General features: G+C 42.4%; 1 protein-coding gene across 6 annotated transcripts in view; it reads right to left on the bottom strand.

Moving 5' to 3' along the window:
• The window catches only part of ARFGEF3 (ARFGEF family member 3), a 124,617-nt gene that overhangs the window by 93,310 nt on the left and 15,669 nt on the right, over positions 1–15,638 (bottom strand). For 5 of the 6 annotated variants that reach the window (XM_073337434.2, XM_073337435.2, XM_073337437.2 and 2 more), the window contains exons 3-4: positions 8,433–8,514; positions 6,525–6,656 (exon numbers count right to left, since the gene is read on the bottom strand). In XM_073337434.2, the coding sequence (XP_073193535.2) occupies positions 6,525–6,656; positions 8,433–8,514 (214 nt within the window). The remainder of the gene's footprint in view (positions 1–6,524; positions 6,657–8,432; positions 8,515–15,638) is intronic. The other variant, XM_073337440.2, reaches the window with a different exon arrangement.

Genomic DNA, 15,638 nt, shown 5'->3' with positions numbered 1-15,638 from the left:
CCCTTGTAGTCAGTGCATTTGTCAAGGGCCTGAAAACCTCTGCAATGCAGAACATTAACTAACCTATTTATTACTTCATTATACAACACATCACATTTGTCATTAGTATTCGTTCAGTTTAGTAGCATATACGTAAGGATATCTAGCTCTTATACAACGCTTTGTAAATGTTAAAGTGCTTTACAAAGGAGCTAAGGAACATTATGCTCATTTTACAGAGGGGGAAACCGGGGCACCTCTGAAATGCCACCAGCAAGTCAAGGGCACAGCCAGGACTTGCACCCCAGTCCAGAGCTCCATCCAGCCACACTGTCACCTGTATATAGATATATACATCGTTGATCTGATTATCGTAAGGTTGTATGAGTTGCTGAATTGGAATGGAGCATGTTCGAGAGGGTATTAGTGTTGTGATGATAGTGGACTAATGCTTGGAGACTAGTATTGTGTTGGGTGTAGTTGTTGCCTTACCTCCTGATTTTGTCGCTTTTTAGTGTTTTTGTTATGAGGAAATGCGATTGAACAACCTTACATTAAGTTAAAAATATGGGAATAATAGTGAGTCTGTGTCTGAATATTTCACGGCCCAGAATGGGGGTTGGAGGTAGAGAAGAAGTGTGAAATGACCCAGCCAGAATAATTACTGAGATAGACCCTGTATCGTGCTCACTATATCAATGTATCTTTTTCTTGACAAAGAACAACAATACCATATGGAGATTATCAGATTTTTAGGCAATCATCAAAGAACATATGACCTGAAGGCAAGTTTGTAGGAGGACGGGGGCCAGAAAGATCATATGCAACCTAACAGAAGCCTTTGTGATTTGCTATATATGCTTAGTGTTGCACAAACATAATCCAGAAAGGTCTTGGAACTTTCATTTCCTTGGTTTGTGGAACTTTCAGAGCTTTACAATGAGAAGTTAGGCACCAGGGTGCCAAATATCAGAAAAGTTTACATAAGAATCACCATTTACCAGTCCATGTAAAAATACTGGTGTTAGAGTCAGAGATGGGTCAGTCACTGGGCCTCCGACATTCAATATGATTGAGAAGTGAAACGAGGACTAGGATTTCAAGAAGAGAAACAGTACTCCTAAAGAAGGAAGCGATAGGGAATCCTCATGCATTCATAGGATTGCCAACTCTGACTGAAGCTATTCTGGTAGATTCCCCCCTTTCCTCCCCACCCCCACAACATGAGGTAATGTCATTTTCTTAAAGTATCCTATTAAAATCTCCTGGATTGCTTTCAATAGTCACCGGGAGATCGATGCCGATTCTGGGATACTCCAGGCCAATCCTGGAGGGTTGGCAAGCCCTATGCATTCACTACATATGAGATGGCTTTTATGAAGAGACAGTCCACGTTGGTTTCAGAAGGATTAACGTTACTGCCAGCAAATCCCCACCTGAGTTTTGATTAATTTACTCGTTTGCTTATTGCAAAGTGAAATTCCATTTTTAATCAAAATTCATAGTTTCCTAGAAGAGATAAGAGGTGTTGATGTGATCCTGCTACATACCAGAGCAACAGGCACTATGAGAGATGAGAGCTTTGAGTTCCTCTTGGCACCTTCATTTTGGACAGTGTATAGCAGGGGACATGCTTGTGTCCCTAATGAACCAATCCAAAGCCCACCGAAGTCAATGAGAGTCTTTTCATTGACTTCAGTGGGCTTTGAAACAGATCCCAAAAGCATAACAGGGATGGAGTTAGTAACAAAAATAGGAGTTTAAAATATGATGAGAATAGATCAAGGAAAACAGATAACTCTCCAGAACAAAAGGAATGCAAAAACTGCAATTAGCTGGGGACATTAGACAATATTAATACACAGTTGTTGTAATTAAATGTATTAATATTACTCATTTTGAGCCATTTGAATGCTGTGTATTTTGTTACCAACAGAAATTACAGTTATCCTTTGGGTAATTTCCTTTTTCCTTACACCCCCCCCCTCCAAAAAAAAAAACAACCGCAAAAATACAACTATCAGGGAACCTTAAGTAGTTAATAAATTAATTGTTAGCTCTAATGAGGTATTCCTATTGTTAATGAGATTTATTTGTAACAGTTTGTAATATTTTCTTTAAATCATAGAATCATAGAATATCAGGGTTGGAAGGGACCTCAGGAAGTCATCTAGTCCAACCCCCTGCTCAAAAGCAGGACCCATACCCAATTAAATCATCCCAGCCAGGGCTTTGTCAAGCCTGACCTTAAAAACTTCTAAGGAAGGAGATTCCACCACCTCCCTAGGCAACACATTCCAGTGTTTCACCACCCTCTTAGTGAAAAAGTTTTTCCTAATATCCAATCTAAACCTCCCCCACTGCAACTTGAGACCATTACTCCTTGTCCTGTCCTCTTCCACCACTGAGAATAGTCTAGAACCATCCTCTCTGGAACTACCTCTCAGGTAGTTGAAAGCAGCTATCAAATCCCCCCTCATTCTTCTCTTCTGCAGACTAAACAATCCCAGTTCCCTCAGCCTCTCCTCATAAGTCATGTGTTCCAGACCCCTAATAATTTTTGTTGCCCTTCGCTGGACTCTCTCCAATTTATCCACATCCTTCTTGTAGTGTGGGGCCCAAAACTGGACACAGTACTCCAGATGAGGCCACACCAATGTCGAATAGAGGGGGACGAACACGTCCCTCGATCTGCTCGCTATGCCCCTACTTATACATCCCAAAATGACATTGGCCTTCTTGGCAACAAGGGCACACTGCTGGCTCATATCCAGCTTCTCGTCCACTGTCACCCCTAGGCCCTTTTCCGCAGAACTGCTGCCTAGCCATTCGGTCCCTAGTCTGTAGCTGTGCATTGGGTTCTTCCGTCCTAAGTGCAGGACCCTGCACTTATCCTTATTGAACCTCATCAGATTTCTTTTGGCCCAATCCTCCAATTTGTTTAGGTCCCTCTGTATCCTATCCCTGCCCTCCAGCGTATCTACCACTCCTCCCAGTTTAGTATCATCTGCAAATTTGCTGAGAGTGCAATCCACACTATCCTCCAGATCATTTATGAAGATATTGAACAAAACCGGCCCCAGGACCGACCCCTGGGGCACTCCACTTGACACCGGCTGCCAACTAGACATGGAGCCATTGATCACTACCTGTTGAGCCCGACAATCTAGCCAACTTTCTACCCACCTTATAGTGCATTCATCCAGCCCATACTTCCTTAACTTGCTGACAAGAATACGGTGGGAGACCGTGTCAAAAGCTTTGCTAAAGTCAAGATACAATACATCCACTGCTTTCCCTTCATCCACAGAACCAGTAATCTCATCATAGAAGGCAATTAGATTAGTCAAGCATGACCTTCCCTTGGTGAATCCATGCTGACTGTTCCTGATCACTTTCCTCTCATGTAAGTGCTTCAGGATTGATTCTTTGAGGACCTGCTCCATGATTTTTCCGGGGACTGAAGTGAGGCTGACTGGCCTGTAGTTCCCAGGATCCTCCTCCTTCCCTTTTTTAAAGATTGGCACTACATTAGCCTTTTTTCAGTCATCCGGGACTTCCCCCGTTCGCCACGAGTTTTGATATGTTACACTGTGAAACGATACCAGATTGGCAGCCTTGGAGATTAATCCCTCTGTTTATCCCTACATCTAGTAAAAAAGTGTGCAGAACAGTATATGTTTACCCACATTATCCAGCTGAGGTGCTTCAAATTTGACCTGGAAGGGACCATCTCCAGGAATGAGGGTAATTCAGGTACACATTCATGCCCAAATTTCAAAATTGGCCTCCAGTTTTGTGGCAACCCACTTTTCCCCTGACCTCCAATTTAAATGATTAACCAATGGAACAAACTACCACAGAAAGCAGTGGGTTATCCGTCTCTTGAAGTTTTCACATCAAGGCTGGTTGCCTTTCTGAAAGATATGCTTTAGCCAAACATAAGTGATTGGGCTTAATATAGGGGTAACTGGATGAAATTCTGTGGTGTTATACAGCAGGTCTGACCAGATGAGCTAAGGATCCCTTCTGGCCATGAAGCAGAGCTGTAACAAAGCATTTTAGTGCCTGGGGAGAGTAAGCATATCTGTGTCTCTTAGAGATGATGCATGGGGGAGCGCATGCACAGTCATGTGTCCCGGCCCCCGATTTCTGCCTTCCATTTAGCACAGAGGATTTCAAACTGTGAGGCGCTCTCCCTTTGGGGGACGCACCCGAGAGTTTGAAAACCATCACCTCCTTCTCGGAGCACTACATAAAATAAAACTCCAGAATACTGAAGTAGCCCAAATCTGATAACCTTCAGGTCATGCTGCAAAAGACTGGGGTTTTGAAGAAGGCTAAAAGGTTTACTGTTGCTGAGATTTAACTGTATTGTTCATGGTGCATTAGGATCGCTAGAATCTTGGGTAGGCGTCTTTTTAGTTATATAAATTATAATAAATAACTAAATACTGGATGGTTTCCAGCCTCTCTGTAGTTAAGGTTGAGGCCTGCTTTTTGTGGCAAGCCCAATTTTGCATGGCCTCTAAAACCCTTAAAATAAGCATTTTTACTTCAACATTGCACAGGACGATACAGAGCCAAAGAAAAATTGGACAGGATATTCTATGATGTGGTGTTTGAGAGAAAAAGATGTAAATTGAGTGTGGTAAGTTATTATAATGCTTTCTTTTCTGCCATGTTACATACCGAAGTGACTTGGGTCAGGAACTTCATATTTCATCTATGCTAATATTTCTGATGAGACACACCGCACATCACCATTTTGGATAAGTGGCACTATGTATTCTGGGAGTTATTTCACAACAAACTAGGCATTTAAGAACGTTCTGTCAGGGTCCAATGACCTTTAAAACATCTGACACAGTGCCAGATTCCCTACTCTGTTCCCAGCCACTTTGCACAACACAGGAAGCTGGAAACTAGTTGTCACTGGTCACAGAGAATTCCCCTGATAGAAGAGAACCCCCTATCATTGCAGATGTGTTGATTCTTAGCCCTGTGTCAGTCCCCTCCCACCACAGAGGGCATGTCGAGGGCGGGAGGCAGGCAGTGTGTCTGAAGTAGGTAGGATATATAGTTGATCAGTGCTTAGGATCCCTCTCACCAGCTTTAAGTCGCATCAGAGCTGGGGCTTACCCCAATAATGAAGGAGTTGAACCCAGTTCCCTAACAACCCCCACCAACTGCACATCTTTGGTAGGCCTCACTCTTCAGTTTGTATATGTGCATTGAGTACTACACACACAAATGATCTTTGCTAGGGGCACAAAGGAAATGATGGGCTTTGAATAAAAAACAGAAAAAGAAGCAATTTGCACGATTGGCCAATATGGAGCAGTTTTAGCAAGGGCTGTTTTTAATCCTTTAAGCAGGGGCAACATTCAGTGCTGAAAACCACAAAGCAATACAGAAAAGCAAACAAAATCTGTAAGGCAAATGAGTAGGAGTAGCTGGATCTAAGAGCAGAGGTGAGTCGGGTCCCTTCGGACAAATGGTTTCACAAATCTTAATTCTGTATGAGGCACCTATACACTGCAGTGTTGGGTGCCTTAAACATGCAGAAAGGGCCTCTCTGAACACGTTCCTCAAAGAGTTACTCCTGGATGAGTTTCCCCTCCTAACAGTAAGCATCTATTTGGAAGAGGATATCAAAGAGAAATTCTTTACATCAAGTATAAAATTCACATCCAAAGGACTGGAATCCATCCATCACAGTACTGTTGCCTGTCAGGAATGTGGTTAACTGAAGTTGATGCTCTACTGTACCTTTAATAAGGGATCATGAGCTGGCATCTGAAATGCCGGAAGTACTGGAAAGCCTGTTGGACAGGACAGGTCATTTTTTGACACCCCCTCACTTCTGATACAATGGCAGCTACCAACTGAGCATTCTGACTCATATAGCTAACATCCTGAAGCAGTACAAGTATTTCTAGAAATAAAAGCTTCCTTTAATCATACAAAATGTGGGTGGCTCCCACACACTAGTTCAAAGATATTTTGGAGGTAACCAGCAGGTGCTCAGATAAGTCAAAATTCCCCCTCTTCCCCCAGCTTTGGCCAACCACTATTTGTAATCAAATTTTTTAGAAAGGAGGTAAAGAACAGATAGAGAATGTGGTCCAAATTTTCAAAAGTGTGTGGGCACAAACCAGGGTATTTGAGTGTGCAAACCCTCAGTCTGAGCATACATAACAAACATTGAGCACATACAAATGTGAGCCCTTGTGACATCTCTGAACTCCTTCCAAGGAAGTTTTCGAACCAGAGTGAATGCTTTATGCAGTTTAAATTTGCCTCCTATCATATACATGGAGTAACAGCAACAAGGGAGATAATTATGTTAAGAGGCAATATATGAAAGCTGGTGTTTAACACAATTCAGATAGCAATGCAAATGAGCGTTCATTGTCAACAAGGAGGGGATCAATTCCTGGCAGGACGTGCACATGTCCAAGACACTTCTAAATTTGCTCACAGACCCATGGAGCGAGTCAGACAGTTTCTGTTGCAAGCACTGACATTGGTAAATCACTCACCTTCATCACTTCTACCTGCAGGTCTTCATTCAGGGAAGGAGTCACTTTGATGGCATTCAGCACCTGATTTAGTAGCTGCTTCTCATCTGAGCCTGTTTCCACGGATACAAATCTCTCATCAGACAGCAGCTTCTGCAATAAGGCACAAGGTAGTTCATCTCAGAGACTGTTGATTCCTCCCTCCCCCACATTGTTTAACTCCATTGTAACCTATTACATATTGGTAATCAGAGTATTAGTTGCATATCTGCCCTTCCTTCTCAAGGCCATCAGGACGGGATCTAGGCTTTGCTGATGAGGCAACTAACACTTTTGGGTTCATTACTGAATTCTACAAGTGGCTTTTTTATTTCTTTTCTCGCAGCTCAAATGATCTCAAAAAGGTCATTTCCCAGTGGACTCTCAACATGTCAATTTCTGAAGGCTGCTGGACTTGGCTTTGGTGAAGCCCTCAGCTAATGTCATTTTAGAAGTAACACTTCAACACATGTACAGAGTGGAAAACGTGGCTGGTTTGGTGGCCTAGAGCTACCACTACTTTACATGTTGCTTAGTGGGAGATAAAGGTTTAGCTATCATCCCACTCTCTCTCTTTGAGCTGCCAGGGGGACAGAAGCACTGTGGAGGTGGCATTGCTAATCACTGGCAGAGGGTGGGAAGAGGTATTTATGTATCTTTCAAGAGATGACTAATCTAAAACATTAATTAAGCCCCTGAAGAGAAGGCAGCCTGACCAGTGGGTTGTGCTGGTGGTATGAAGTTTGATGTGTATTCGGCTGGGGGTAGGGGTTGAGAGGTTATATAAGGGGTAGATTTGACACAGTCCTACTGATTTTTATGGTCCGATCAGGTTCCCTTTGCTTGGAAAGAACCTAGTACGTGAGTAATGGAGTGTCACAGTGGGTATTTTTGGACAGCACGATAGAGCTAGAAAAGGTGGCACAAAAGAGCAAATCCAACTTAAAAAAATAATAAAATGGACTTGAAGTGAATTTTTATGGGAGCCCATTTTCAAATCTAAATATTGGCCTTTTTATTATTCTCAAAAAACAAAACCACTTTCAACTACGTGGGGCTGAAACACAGAGACACCAAAGGCGTGTGCACTACTGAAGTCCTACTTATGCCCTCAAAACAAGACCTCGTGCTGACCCTTCACACAGGGATGAATTGCACCTTAGTGAACAGCAACTTGTATTTAGTAGAATAGCAGTATTAAGCCTTTCCTACAAAACTATATTCCTAGCAATAAACATTAATTGCATCCTGGTGCAATGTCCATTTTCCTTCAATGAAGTGAAAACATGCGCTCAGTTTCCATTTCATTACCTACAAATGCTTTAGCTCTCTGAAGCCTGCATCTGATTTTCTTGGTACATGCACTGCATGGCTATTTTCAGTTGTATTTATAAAACCCCTTCAGTTCACCTAGTGCTACTGAATGTGGGAGGAATTTTGATTTCAATATTTCAGTGGGGGGTCCCCATACATTTATAATAGAGCCCTCACTACTTATGTCTACGTTATGCTTTCCAGCTTCAAAGCACCACTGTCCTCTGAGCTGATCAAAGAGGGCTGGATAGGACTGTCTTCAGACTCTGCCAATGCAGCCCCTTAGATGTTTGCTGGAGTCCAAGTGCAAAGCCAGTCACTATCCATTACTTGCAGAGCATGCAGCTTCCACAGAACCTTCTGCCTCTGATAGCACAGAGGCTAGCTCCTGGAAGCCTGTTCAGCAGTGCCCTTGCTATCACTAGGTCACCCCATGGTTTGATGCTTTGTTTACAATACTTGTTTTCATTTTAAACACCTACATCTCCTTTGAATTTAAAGGATATGGGAGCTGCCATTTTCTACATCCACCCTCCAACCAAGCAAGTCAAAATCCACCCAAGTCCCAAGCCATACCTGCATCCCTACTAGAGCATGTTGGGCCAACTTCACGCTTTTTGATTCCAAAGCCAGCTGCAGTGGAAGGAGACACTTCTCCCTACAAAAATGAGAGGAAAATAGTGCTGAGAAACTGGCATTCACAAAAACCACAGCCTTCTGGATTTTCCTCACTTTCAACAGGGTCAAACTCAAACAATCATTGAGCAGACTTTAACAGAAAACAGCTGCAATGTGATATTTATCTTCCCAAAGAAAACACCACAGTGGTTTTCCAAATTTTTCAAAGAATTATTCCTCAAAAGAAACAGCCACTTATGGACCCACTTCCCAAGCAGCTTGGTCCTTAAAATGTTTCATTTTGTGCAGCACAAACACGTGATTTACAAACCACTCACAGACTATAGCACAGCTTGAGAAGCACTGTGCATCAGTCACTTGTCTTCTGTTTACTAGGCAAGTTGCAGAAGCGGATACCAAGTTCCGCATTCATCTTCTGTGGAACTAGTTTTGCTCCATGCCTTGTGTACAGTACAATTTGTAATCATGTGTTAACTAAGCTGAAAGCAATTTGTGCAAAGAGCAAACATTGAAGGGTAGGGTTTACAATGAGTTAATGAATACATTTTAAAAACACAATTACAAATTGTACTTGGACTGTAGAATGCAGCAAGCTTTTGCATATTATGAGATACTGCGAGTTGGGATAGTCACAAGCAGGTCCATAAGCACTGGAGACTTGGATTCAAATTCTGACTTAAGGTACAAATAAAAATGAGGTTAGTGGACCAGTCAGTGTACATTTGCTCATCTCACAAATCCACTCACACAATAATCTGATTGAAGGGAGGCCCTGAATTGGAATAACCAAAACTATTTCAGCTCGTGATTGAGACATATCAGCAGAGCTATGTGGGGAATGCTTATAAAGCACCTTCCCACACCATGTCAATCTCTAACCAAAACAGCAGTTCACAAATGAAATGAGTGTGGTGGTCTCAGCCTAAATTATATAAGCGACCATGTGTCTCTGTTTTTGGGAGGCGAACTTGAAACCCTTTAAAGGGACCTGATTTGTAGAAAATACTGAGCGCCCGCCCCTGAAAATCAGGTCCCTTTAAGGGGTCTCCCGTTGGGCATCCAAAAATCCAGGCACACAAAATCACAAGTCACTTTTCAAAACATAGGCCCTCGTCATTAGTGCCAATTAAAGACCTCGCCACATCCCAAGGCTACCAACACAACACAATTCAGCAAAACAGTAAAAGAGTGAACTCATGTAATTTCAAAGCTTGTTTGGGAACTTGCAGGATTTCCCATACTCTTTCCCGAATTGATGCAAATTTACAAAACTCCACCTAACATATCTGGTGGCAGCACAAACATCAGTAGGTGGCATTCTTGCTTTTTTATGTTTAAATTGGAATAGAGTTTACACATATATTCAATCAGCTATTTAACTGAAAATTACCAATATGCCTTGCTTAGGATGCTTTGAACAAACAACATGCAGAAAGTGAACCTATTTCAGAAGCTCCTCAAATGTTTCTGGAACATATTTAGCTAAAATGACTCTTTGTGAGTATTAGCCGCAGCATCCAAAGCTGTGTGAATGGTGCAACACGTGGGAAAGATCTCTGTTGAGTGTTGTAGACCTGAAGACTGGAACATCCAAAGCAGAGATAACCCACACAAAAAAAATCTATTACAGGTTTTACACAATAACCCATTTGTAACCTACATGCCCAGGAGGCATGTGGATTACCCATGCATGCTGGATCAGGGGGACACTTTGGGAGATTACGGAGATGCATGGTGATGCCATCTCTATCCAGTACAAGTACAGATTTTTTAATGGTATCTCATATTCCAAAACTTGGACACACTCAAAATGTTGCTCTTTTTTATTCTTCCTTTTAAAAAAAACAAAACAAAAAATCACAGCTATTAGGCTAGCCAGTACTCAGTGCTGTCCCATTTTGGCTGCTGAATCCAGGTTTTGTAACTATTTACGTGACCAACAGGTAGCAATCAAGGTCGCTGTGCATGAACTCATGTAAGCAGGCATTTAGAAGTGAAACACACAAAAAGCATAGTTTAAGTGCAGCCACTGTGGCGTGTTAAAAAGATCCCACTTATTTAGACTGTAAGCTCTTTAGGGCAGGGACTGTCTTCCACACTATGTACAGTGCCTCACACAATAGAGCTGTCAGGGCTACAGGCACTACTGCAGTACAAACAACAAATATTAATAGGTGGAACATAGCAAACATCAGACGTATTTATTCTTTTATTAACATGGACTGAGAAGTGGGGGTGGGGACGGCAGTCATAACCCAATGGAACTGAGCCAGCTGACACTCATTACAATGAAAATGGCCTGGAGCCCTTATGGCTGGCTCGCTATATAACTACCACGCAATTCAGCACAATGCCCACCATCTGCAGCTAGAGACTGCAACTGATAAAGAATGAAAGTGATTTCTTGATACATCATCCCAAACTGAGCACAAAATTACAACAGGAGGATGGAAATGAGAACAGATTCAATTAGCTGAACTTCCCAGCTTTGCTCAAGATGTTTAACTGAATATCTGATTAATGCTGCAGCTATCTCCCTTCCCATTACATTCTCTGAGAAAATGAGCTGCCATTGTGTCATTTCCTGTTCTTGTTACAACCTCTATCAATAAGATCTTTATCATCTCCTTGCTACGGTCATAAAGTACCTACAGATGTCCTGCCAGTACTGGACTCACTTCGACCTGCATTTTAAGCACAAGACATAGCAGTGTCAGTATACAAAGAACTAGTCCTGGGAGGAGAAGGTAAGCTAGCACAATAGTTCACTACTGAACGTCCATCACTTTTAACAGTTGATCTTAGTGGGGTTGCAGAAGGTGTAAGTTGGGGTAGAATTTTGCCCCAGAATTTAGCTTTTTGCTTAGAAAACAAGAGGGGGAAAAAAAAAAAAAGAGAGTCACAGGATCACACCTTCTGGTGCCTGCCTGTGAACATCCCCAAACCAGTATGGTCCAAGAGAGGCCCATGAATGAATACCAGCTTGCGGCAAGTCAGGCATGGGATCCATTGGTGGAGCTTGCATGGCAGTTTGTAGGGGTATCCACATGCCCTCAAAATTTGGAGTTTAGATTGTAAAGTCTTGACTGGGGTACCAAGGCGGATACTGTTTATCACTCACTGTCCATTTGTCCCTGTCCTCCCCACCTCCTCCAGCTGCTATCCATGACCACCTTGACTTTTCATGCTCCCTCCCATCCCATAACTTCTTAGGTAATTGCACCTTGCCTTGGATGATCTCACTGGAGAATCTCTGGTCACTGGCTGCATGTCTGCAGCTCTAGGGCTCTGGTGCTGCTCTGTTCCAATACTGTACGCTCTAGAATGCTGTACACAGGGAAAGCGCCAAAAAACACAGTATGAGAGTTACACAAGGCAGCATCTCAGAGCCATGAACGAGACTGCTTACCTTCACACAAGGGATGATTAAGGGAAGTGGGAGTACTTTACTTGCTGGTGGCTCATGGGGAGAGAGGCAGCCAGAAGTTTCAGGGGGCAGAGGTGCTGTGGGAGTTAAGGAGCTGGAAGGGAGGTGGTGAGAAGAAAGGGAGGTAGCAGGGAGGAAGCTGAAAGCATGAAGGGAAGTCAGGGAAGGACTTCGAAGCCTAAGGAAGTTGCAGGTGGACAAGGAAATGGAAAGAGACAGACATAAATGACGTTCCGCCTGTGCATCTTTAATATTTGTATTCCTAAGCAGAGCCAAACAGTGTGAGGTTCATGATACTAGGCAGCCATTAATCACATCTGCATGCATTCATAGAGTTTCACACAGTGTCATCCTTAAGCTAGTGCTATTAGCCACTTGCTCACAAGAGTGCCAGAGCCACTCTCAAATTAAAAAGGAAGAAAGGTACAAAGAGTGAATGCCCTGATTCAGCACAGCCTCCTGATAGCTATGTTCTTTCCCGGCTAGAGAAGAGAGGATAACGAGAGCCCACTTAGTGTTGTTGCTATGGTGTAAGGTCACACTATTGGCTGTGCGAGATTTAGTGTGACTCACTGCAGAATAATGTTACCCATGAGCAATGTTACAGCAGAGAGCACAATGGTACTTACAGAAACAACAGTGAAACCAGCCAGCCTTCCTAGCCATTCTGATCCCATTTCATAGCTGGGGGAGGGAGGGGGACACACGACAGTAATAAATACTGAACCAATTAATGTATTATGCTGCCAGACCATTTTTCTTACATTAAAAAAGACACCCCAGTGCAGACCGTATTTACTGGATCTTCACAACTCTAGATTAAAAACAGCAGCAGCTTGCACATAGGGGATCTTAATCAGAGGATCTCAACACTCTTTGCAAAGGTGAGCCTTACTGTCCCTATTTCACACATGGGGTAACTAGAGGGTTCAACCCCGCTCCTATTGAAGTCAGTGGGAGTTTTGCCACTGACTTCACTGGCACCAGGACTGAGTCATAATAAGCAACTTGCCCAAAGTCACAAAGCAATTCAGCGACAGAACCAAGAATATAAGCTCAGAACCATGTCTCCCAGTGCCTAGTTTTAACCAAAAGCACATGTTGCCCCACAAGAGATGTCATTTCATGCAGCTGTGGACTATTCCATTGTTGTTGTTAACTTGTTTGACTGTAGAATGCTTTATTAGAACATACATGCCACTTATAGTCAGCACACTCGGATATAAGGACCTTTAATATTCTGTGCTGGTAATGACTTGTCTATCTACTCTTCAGGTCCAAGAACCTGTCACTAGTGTAGGATGGTATGGCCAGCCAATCAAAACACAGAACACTAGAAAGAACCAAACAAGACAGCTGACTATTATAAATAAGAGATCATGAAGATCCTGCTACCTCATCCTAGTGGAAAAAACACTTTGAATTAATGAGCTATTTTTCTCTTCTCATTAAGCTCATGATGAAAATTGTAATGAGGATAGGAAATGGCATAAACTTGATTCTTTCTTCTTACAGGGTCAGTGGAATGGAATCACATGGCCTGCTGCAGCACAGGGAAAAGTGCACTTCAAATGCAAACAATTTGTCACTGCAATAAACGTTACTCCCCTTCATATAAAAGCCAGTGACAGAATTCATTTTCATAAGATTGGTTTAAAAAAAATAAATAAAATAGCGTTCTGCATTATCTTCCACTGCAAATTATGTAGAAATAAAATTAGGAACCTCAGAGCATAACTACATGCAGTTTGCATTCTACAATGTAACACAGAGCTGAATCAAAGAATGGCATATAAAAATACTGATTGCCGTTGTCTGATAATCTGTACCTGAAGGGCATACTCAGAAGGTGAGCTTGGCATGAGAGGTCAGACTCAGACTGCTGGTGGGGAGAAGCCTGTCAACCCTGAGTTTGTCCCTTTGTGAATCTGGGTACAGTCCAAATAGTTACTATCACACATATTAATAGAAGATAGTTCAGTCCAAAAAGAAGGCAAATTTTACCCCCAAAACTGGTTAAAATGTAATCCTGCAGACATGAGGATTTTTAAAATTTAAGTATCTACCGCTCTCTTTAGCTGCAGTAGTTTAGTTAAAGCTAGTGAAGTCTCTGTCAACTTTATGGCTGAAACTAAGTAGCTGGTAATCATAAAAAAAAAAACTTTCAAGTGACGGCTCTTTAAATAGGCTGGGGATCTGGGAAGCATGAAAGCATTGTGTGTGCATTTGGGTAATTTTAAATTATTTGAGTCTTACTTATTAAGGTCATTATGCTACAGCTCACATACACATTATGGGCCTGATGCAGAAGTTACTGGGTGAGGTTCCATCACCCATGTTATGCAGCAGGTCAAACAGATGATCAAAATGGTATCTTCTGGCTTTAAAACATACATGTCTTTAAAACTGATTTCAGATTGTCCTTAAAGTTTTTCTTGAGCAAGAGGAAAAAAAGGCAAAAGCTGAAAAAAAATCTATTAAAATCTACGTTCTCTGCCACTTATATATATTCACACAATGCATTCTTTTAGGATATTGCATCATTACAAGATTATCCTGCATTACAATGAAACAACACCGAAATTTTTTTTAAAAAAAGAGAGCATACACAAAGTCAGCATCAATGTTGCAAAAAATACATAAAAAGCAGTGATGGGAAAAAACAGTTCAAACTTCTAAGCTTTGGGGTTTAGGATCCTCAAGTTGGACGGTGACACCGTCATACCATTGAAGTCAGTTGGAGTTTTGCCATTAGTATCCACAGGGCCAGGATTTCGCTTTGGATGCTTACCCAGATATACAGTGGCTTCCACCAAAATCCATATTCCTCCCCCAAAGGCTCACCTCTCTCCTAACAAACTAAATGGTTGAGCCACAGCAACTCCTTGGGATGCGAGTCCACCTGCAACATCTTTATGGGATTTCTTACCCTATTTTGCTTTTTTCCCCCCCACCTGAGGTTCCTTTTATCCCGCTCTTCCTGGTGCCACCCTCTCACTTGTAACACACAGTACCTGGTTAATCAAAGCCACAATACACCCATGTTTACACAGGAAATCCACTCCCAAAAAGCTATTTTGTGATTTTGATCATTTAAGAAAGGCGAATATGTGTACCCTCCATGTGCTTCCCACCTGTATTGGTATTTGCAACGTGCTGTATGCTATAAGTCCTGCCTCGTGTGCTCCACACTGCTTTCTCCTGTTCACCCTGGGGATTCCTCTTATCTATGAGGCAGGGGATGCCCTTTGCCTTCCCCTCCCCACTGGCCCAATGCAGTTCCTCTGTGGAGCTCCCTCTCTCTTCCCTTGATGCCTTCTTTCCAGTAGAGAATTCTCCCTGCTGTCTTTCCCAGCATTTCCTCTCCCCTTCACCCCTTGCTCCATGTATCTGCTCCTCTCCTTTTGCTTTATAAATTATATACATAGAAGAATCACATTACCCACCTCTGAAACATAAATGCTTCTGGGGTGGAACACAACCGCTGTTTACCACAGTGCAGTTTAGGAGAGGAAGCATATCTAACTGAATCTTAATGAAAAGGAGTACTTGTGGCACCTTAGAGACTAACCAATTTATTTGAGCATAAGCTTTCGTGAGCTACAGCTCGCTTCATCGGATGCATATGGTATGCATCTGATGAAGTGAGCTGTAGCTCACGAAAGCTTATGCTCAAATAAATTGGTTAGTCTCTAAGGTGCCACAAGTACTCCTTT

The sequence above is a fragment of the Lepidochelys kempii genome, chromosome 3 (genome assembly GCF_965140285.1).
Source record: "Lepidochelys kempii isolate rLepKem1 chromosome 3, rLepKem1.hap1, whole genome shotgun sequence".
Classification (NCBI taxonomy): domain Eukaryota; kingdom Metazoa; phylum Chordata; order Testudines; family Cheloniidae; genus Lepidochelys; species Lepidochelys kempii.
Note: the sequence above shows the minus strand (reverse complement) of the source record. Positions and strands in the feature narration are given on the sequence as shown.